General features: G+C 51.5%; 1 protein-coding gene across 1 annotated transcript in view; it reads left to right on the forward strand.

Moving 5' to 3' along the window:
* Positions 1-55: 55 nt before the first annotated feature.
* EIF3D (eukaryotic translation initiation factor 3, subunit D) overlaps positions 56-8,006 on the forward strand; it is a 15,838-nt gene continuing 7,887 nt past the window's right edge. Inside the window, exon 1 of the mRNA XM_010005845.1 lies at positions 56-269. Within this exon, the coding sequence (XP_010004147.1) occupies positions 56-269 (214 nt within the window). The remainder of the gene's footprint in view (positions 270-8,006) is intronic.

Raw genomic sequence — 8,006 nt, forward strand, 5'->3', positions numbered from 1 at the left:
CAGAGCGTTGTCATTCCTGCCAGTTTTACACCACGCAGAGAGGAGTAACGTGCGAATGACGCCAAACTCTGCTGGCCTCGTTTCTCTTGCCCTTTACCGAAACCTCGGGGCCTTGCACTGCGGGGCACGGGGCAGCAAGGGTAGAGCAGCTCACGTGTGCAGCGCGGGCAGCCTCCGCAGCGGTCAGCTCGTGACATTGCGGAAGGTCCGCAGTGAAGGAGCTGCTGGCTGGCCCAGCACCGCACCGGCAGCTTCAAAGGGGTCAAGATGTACCGGGATGGGCTGAGTCCCAGAAACAGATCCGCAAGGGCAAAAATGCTGGGCTTGGGAAAGGGTTTTATGTTGCTGCTGCTCCTCCTGATCCCCTCAGGGATGGAGAAAACAAGGGACTTTGCTCTCTAGGGACCTGTCAATCAGAATCTGCCACCACCGTTTAATTTGCTGAATTTATGGCTGCCAGAAGCACCGGCCTGGCTGCCCGTTCCTGAGCAGGCAGTGCCATCCCGTGGGATGAACCCAGCACAGCAGCAGAGTCTCCAAACTGCACTGTGCAGGAGCTGGAGCAGCTGCACAGCTCACGCAGCAGCGGGACTCTTGCCCTGTGTCCCACTGGGAGCAGGGGTGGCTGGGGACCATTTCCAGCTTGCCAGGGCTCCTCACTACCTGCTTCCCCTCATTCCCCATTTCCTTCCAGCAGGAAATCTCAGAGGGGACACAACCTGGACTCACCTGGACGAGGGGGTTCAGCTGACTCCCACTCAGGACAGGCTCCAGGCAGCCCAGGGACAGGTATGATTTTAGGCAGGGAGGGCAGACAACAAAGGTCTTACCTGGAGCTTGGTGTGGCAATGAGGTTTGAGGCAGCATGTCCTAGCAAACCTCTGCACCTCTCCCCTAAATTTTGCAGCTCCTCTGGTATGTGGCTTGTGCCGGGCCAGGGATTGTTCAGGAAATTAGCAGGGAAATACTTCATGCATGCAGAGAAAAGAGTAATTTCAGGAGCTGTTCCCAGTCCAGGGAGCTTCATGGCTGCCCTATGTCTCCTCCATCCCCTGCTCCATCCCCAAGGGCTTGGAACTGCTCGTACGCCTTTCTGGGGAGTGAGCATCACATGGAAGGTCCTTTCCCAGTCCCAGCCCCTTCCCATCCCCTTCTGCAAAGGCCACAGTGAAGTCTGGACCTTGGGAGTCAGCTGCGACCTTGGGAAGTGTCCCATCCAGAAGAACAGGCTGTGGACAGGGAAGAGGAGAGAAAAGAAGACCTTGGGCTACTGCAGTGGGAGCTTTCTGGAGCAAGGCTCATCCTTCCTGGCTGCCTCCGGGTGCATGACGCCCGATGGGGGACATACACTGCACGGCTTTGCCAGAAGGGACGAAAGAGCCCGCCTGACTTCTCCAAAGACAGCAGAAGAGAGCAGATGGCACTAAAATCTGCTCAAGAGGAGAGGAAGGAATAGCCCTGAGGCTCTGCACTCCTTGTACCCAAAAAGGCACACTTGTCCCTGGCCAAGCGTGTCAGCCAGCCCCCATCTCTGACTTACCAAGGGTCAGGGAAAGGAATGGCAACTGCAGGCTCACTGGGCTGCTGCGTGCCCATTGCTGCTGTTCCCTTTTGTGGGGAATTTCCTGAGGGTTCCTGAGAGAGGAACGGTCTGTTATGCGTAGGTAGCACATGCATTCGACACCTTCTTGCCCTCATAACTAGGTCTCAAGCAGATGAGGTTTGACTCTGCTCCCCAGCAAAAATCAGTTGGACTCTCTGCCTCCTTGTGTCTTGGTTAGACCTCTTTGCCTGGCTGACATAAATAGTAAGCTTTGCAGAGGAAAGACCAACCAGACAGGAGCATTTTCAGAGCATGTTTAGCCCCAGAATTTTATAATTTTTCACAGAGGTTACCGTAACACTGATGACGTTGAAGGAAATAACTGTGGGCTCTTCTGTGCTGGGTAAGGGCCCTTGTAAAGAAGGCCTGTGTTGGCTTTGGTTCTGCTCACACACACCAGAATCCTTTTCATCAGGGCAGTGCTGAATATAACTCATGTCCTGGAGAGCCACAGGGCACAGAGAGGGGGTCCTGCAGCTGTAAAGCAAACTGCTAACTCAGTGGTGAGAAGGTATGGTGTGCCTCACACCCTCCATCAGCTGCAGCTCCATCCTCTTCCCCATTGTTGGTCCAGCTGGATCTATGCAGCATTTCCCAGATGCAGCAGCCATGACCTGCTTCTGCTGCTGTTGGCACAGTTCCCCATCACCACGATAGCTTGTCTTTCTAATGTATTTCTCCTGTGGAGAGGCAGGGAAATGATGTCCCTCCCTGTGCAGCACGGAGGTGCCAAGGTCCCACTGCGGGGGCTTACTGGGGTGGCCTGGAGGACAGCTGCAGAGCAGGCATTTGCAGCTCAGCCTGTGGACTCCCAAATTTCTACCCCAACCACTGCACCAGTCCTCCTCTCCTTCTGCAGGCTCAGAGCCAGCAGGGAAGCTGCCGGCGCCAGCTGCTCTAATTGAGCTTTGTAGAATAAACGTGTGGAATTAGCCTGCTGGCTGCTGGGATAAAATCCAGCGCTGAGTGCAGATCAAAGGAGGCAGTCTTGCTGACAGTTTGTGGGGAGACAGCTGGACCTGGGCTCCTTCTACAGCTCTGGAAAGGGCAGTGTTCAGCAGCCAAGGACAAGGACAGAGCATGGTACATGCTGCCTCTTAAACGGTACATGTGGTCCAGGCCCTGGTGGTCAAAGCTACAGAAGCCTCGGGACAGATTTGACACTGGTGATGAAAATAGTCAAAGCCAGGCAAGAGACAGCACCAATTCAGAGAGAGACAATTTTTGGGTGCTCTATAAATGTGTGGGTTTTCCTGGTAGCATGGAAGGAGCAGACAATGCAAGGCCAGGCTCTGAGCCCAGCCTACAGAAGCAACATGGTTTATAGAATCATAGAATTATTCTGGTTGGAAAAGAACTTTAAGATCAAGTTCAACCATAAACCAAATACAAGGTTAGTTTAAGAAGGGGAAGCCTGCCATTCCCAGGTTTCCATCTGCCCTTGAGGGCGAGATGGTCAGCCCAGCAGTCACAGGAAGAGCTCAGCATGGTGGGAGGAATAAGAGGGGAAAAAGCCTCACAGTGAAAGTATTATCTGCTACCAAGAATAATAAACTCAGCACGTTCCCTGTGTGGACCTTACAGCGTGGACATGGCTGGTCTGAAAACACACAGCAAATCTGCCAGGTGCCACCTGCTCCCAGCCCCGCTAGATCGCACAGGCAGCAAATTAAAAATCATATTTACAGCACGTGCACAGTAAAGTTGCTTTATGGTCGTTTTCCCAAGGTTCCTGAAAATCCAATCAAGCATTTCCCTGAAAAAACTGGTGAGCAACTCCTGCATGAGGAGGGCAGGTTAATGGTTCAGCCTCCAGGGCACGCAGGAGAGGGATGAAGGTACTGGAAAAGAGGACACAAGTTGCAGCAAAAGCACCTGGCCTGGGAGAACAGCAAACTGAGATGGCAGAGAAAAGTGCAACGGGAAAGATGGGATGTGAAGAGGAAGTCCAGGAAAGCACAGAGAGCTTCCCAGCCTGTGGCAGGAGCCTGTTCATGTATGGACAAGATTGGTTGTGATGAAAGCCCAGGAGCCAGCAGTGAGAGCTGCCTTAAAGATAACAACAATGACCTCAGAAGAGAAGTCTGACCTGCAGAAGTGTGTAAATGTCAAGCTTCTCTGCAGGGGAAAGGTGTAAAGGCTGAAGACTGTTTGCCTTGGTTTCTGGGTTTGTCAAGAAGCACAGGGCAGTGGAGACTAAATATATGGCATAGGCATATGGTGTGTTTGTTGTTTAGTGAGGAAAAAGGAACCCAACTGGCTATTTTTGATGCATTTGTTAGAAGAATGAGAAAAGGAACTACTGGGAAATAGTGTTTTAATGTGAACATTAGTCTTCCAATCCTCAGCTGCCCCTTTTAGTGGAAGTACAGTCATGCATGTGGGAAAGCAACCCTTCTCTTAGGGCTGTCCAAAGCATCTTCAAAGGTAGAGGTGATCTGTTTTCTAAGAAAGACACCTAAAGGTTTAGGAACTTGGACTTGCTTTCCTTCATTTAAACCTGGCCAAACCTTTCTGAGCTGCATGTTGTTCTTGCTCAGCAGGAGGAGGCTGCTGCTCAGCACAGAGACAGCACACAGAGCAACTCCTCTCCAATGAGCCCCAGACCATGGTGGAGGCTGGTGGCAGTGAAGGTTTTGGGCTGGAATAGCCACAGTCCTGGAGTAAGCCCCTCTTTTATGGGTCTGCTAACACCAGCACAGAGCCCAAAAATGGAGAAGCAGGAGACAAGAACGGAAAACCAGATGGAAGCAATTTATCTTGGCTGTTCTCATGAGCTTCTTCCAGGGAAAAGTGATTAGCCTGATTAACTGATTAAGTGATTAATTAACTGATGAACTGAAATTATGGATTAAGGATCAAATGATTGCAAGCAAGTGTATTTTGAGTACTTTTGCGGGAAATGACAGCTCTCGTGTCTTTAAGGAAAGAGAGAGGCCAGGCAGCAACCCCTGGTGGCAGCCGTGTGTGTGGTCACTGAGACAGGACGAGAGGGACACGCTGATGCGGGGCCCGGACACTGCACGGCACGGGAGATGCACTCCCAGACACGAAGTGGAAAGAAAGACAGACCTGTTCCACCCCTCTCCTAGCACATTTGTCATCGATATGGCAGCAAATCCTATCCCCTTCAATAATAGATTTTTTTCTTCTCCTTGGTAAGGTTATGCATGTGCCCAGAGGAGCATTTATTCTACTCTGGGCACTCCATGTGCATGTTCTCTCCTCTGACCCACGCTTATACCCAACTCTGTCACCAGAACAGGCAGCTTGCTGGGCTAAGCCCAAAGAGCACATGATCTGGAGCCCCCAACAGAAGACAGACATGCAGCTGTTGGAGTGAGCCCAGAAGAGAGCCACAAAGATGATCAGATGGCTGGAGCAGATCTCCTGTGAAGACAGGCTGAAGAGTTGGGGTGGTTCAGGCTGGAGAAGAGAAGGCTCCAGGGAGACCTTATAGCAGCCTTCCAGTATCTGAAGGGGCTTCAGGAAAGCTGGGGAGGGGCTTCTTACAAGTGACAGGATGAAAGGGAATGGTTTCAAACTAAAAGAGTGAAGATTTATTCATTTAGGAAGTAATTCTTAAGTGTGAGGGTGGTGAGACACTGGCACAGCTGTGGATGCCCCCTCCCTGGAAGTGTTCAAGGCCATGTTGGATGGGGCTTGGAGCAACCTGGTCTAGTGGGAGGTGTCCCTGCCCATGGCAGGGGGGTTGGGACTAGGGGATCTCGAAGGGCCCTTCCAACCCAAACCATTCTATGATCTCTGGGAGACAGCCAGCAGTGTTATGATCTCTTGTCAGCACCTCCCAGAGGCTCAAGTGCAAAGAGGAAGCTGTGGAAAAGAGGGGGTTTGGTTTATCAGTCTGGTTAGCATTGCTTCTCTTCATTCATTCCCTAGTCCAGCTTTCTTTTCAGAACTTCCTGCTCCTTTTACCACCACCTCCCAAGCAGGACCCGAGCACGGCAACTCCAGCCAGCCCCTCTGAGCCCACTCAGCCCACTGCCCCAGCTGGGGAGGGCAAGGTCCGGGCGCTGCGGGGCTGGTCTGGAGGTGGGAGCACATCAAGCCGCTGCCAGGGATGGGCGAGGCAGCTCCAGCACTAACGATGTTTGTCTCCAAAAGGGGCCGCTCAGGCGAGACAGTTACAAATTGTATTTGATAAACCGTATTTCTATAAGTGGATTTTTTCGCTGGTGGGGAAAAGTGCTTTAATAATCCCACTTCTGATTAATGGCAGGGTGTCTTGGCAAAGCAGGCGCTGCTGAGGCTTCAGATCTTTCTCGAGGAGGAATTAAAAGTGGTAAATAAAGGAGAAAATGTACACCTCTCTGCCTGGAAAATATCGATCGAGACTCTTCTTAGATAAAAGATACCCAGTAAAATTCTCCAAAGAGACAGGTTTTAGCCTGTGAGTTGAAATGATCTGTAAACAGGGTCCTGCTCTTTTTAGGGATAAAGAAAATTTCCATCACTCTGGCATGTGAACAACTGAGATGTAATGATTTATTGCCCTCACTGCCCAAGAAGAAATACTATCTCAATTACAGAGACAGGGATCTGAGGCACACGCTGTATTAAATCACTGGTTCATGGTCTCCTGGAGACACCATGGGGCCAAATCCCAACTTCCAGCCCTACGTCTCCTCTCCAGCAGGTCAAGGAAAGCCACTGGGGACAACACAAAACCCTGAACACCCCCTTGTGAATGCAGCAACGGCAACTGCAGTTCCCACTCTTTGCACATCTTGGCCTCTCTAAGTGAAGTGTTTTGTAACAACCTCTAAACCATAAAGTCAATTGAATAATCATACAACTACAACCTGAAAAACAACTGCTTTTCTACAAAACCATTAGATATTTTGGAATATATTTTTTATTTCAAGAAGTCATTTTTGTGTGAAAAAATAAACAGACGCAGAATTAAGTCGTTTCCTGTCCTAACATGTGGCTTTATTGATACATTTCTTGTCCAGAGCCACTGAGTATGTTCTCTTAGACATAAATCTCTTAACTTCTGTCTCCATTTTTACGTGGTAACTCAGGAATTTAGCTCCCAGACCTCACAGTATTTCCATCTCGTGCCTGTAGAACAAACTGACACAACCAGGTGGGCTGGTAGTTGGAATCTTCATTTGATGAGGCTGAGGATCAGTATTCTTCCAGCACATGATTTTAAGCCAGATAATTGGAATTCAAGTTTTTCTAAGGAAAAAAAATTACTAAGATTGGGCAGTCCCTTGTCACTAAGCCTAATTTATCTTCGTGAGATTAGAAGAGAAACAGGAGAAAGAAGTTTGTTCGACAAATTATCCCATCCCACCACTATCAGCCAGGTCAATTACACCAAAACCATTCCCAAAAGGCATTCGCCTACCATAGGCTTAAGTACTTAGAGAAGGTCTATCATATTTCCCAAAGGAGATGTTTCTGACACCTCAGCAGTGTTTGTGTGAGCTGCCATGCTCTGCTGTGCTTCCAGCAGACACACATACAAAGCCATGTTTTCATAGAATTATAGAACCATAGACTGGTTTGGGTTGGAAGCCACCTTCAAGACCCCCTAGTTCCACCCCCCTGCCATGGGCAGGGACACCTCCCACCAGACCAGGCTGCTCCAAGCCCCATCCCACCTGCCCTTGAACACTTCCAGGGAGGACTCAGCGGGCTCTCCGGGCTGCAAGCACACGGTGCGGGATCACGTTGCCAGCTTCATGGCAGTCGGACACAAACCGAACAGTTTGGTCACGTCAGCCCCCTCTTTTCTACTGGAAATCTGCAGCCAAGCTTCTCAATGGCACCCGGCACATTTACCATCGTTAACATCGCCCCCTTCCCACCCTGCGTGGTTTTGCTACGGAGCCGCCGTCAGGAGGGAGGGAGCGGAGGGCAATGACACCTCCTGGCAGGGAGCACCTCGGCGCGGTCACACCCCCACAGGACGGTCACACCCCCACAGGACAGTCACACTCCGCACAGTCACACCCCGCACAGTCACACCCTGCTCAGGACGGTCACACCCCCACAGGACGGTCACACCCCGCACAGGACGGTCACACACCCCCACAGGACGGTCACACACCGCACAGGACGGTCACATCCCGCACAGGACGGTCACACCCCGCACAGTCACACCCCGCACAGTCACACCCCGCACAGTCACACCCCGCACAGTCACACCCCGCACAGTCACACCCCGCACAGTCACACCCCGCACAGTCACACCCCGCACAGTCACACCCTGCTCAGGACGGTCACACCCCCACAGGACGGTCACACACCGCACAGGACGGTCACACCCCGCACAGGACGGTCACACACCCCCACAGGACGGTCACACACCGCACAGGACGGTCACATCCCGCACAGGACGGTCACACACCGCACAGGACGGTCAAATCCC

Source organism: Chaetura pelagica, unplaced genomic scaffold (assembly GCF_000747805.2).
Source record: "Chaetura pelagica isolate M959 unplaced genomic scaffold, ChaPel_1.0 scaffold79, whole genome shotgun sequence".
Taxonomy (NCBI): domain Eukaryota; kingdom Metazoa; phylum Chordata; class Aves; order Apodiformes; family Apodidae; genus Chaetura; species Chaetura pelagica.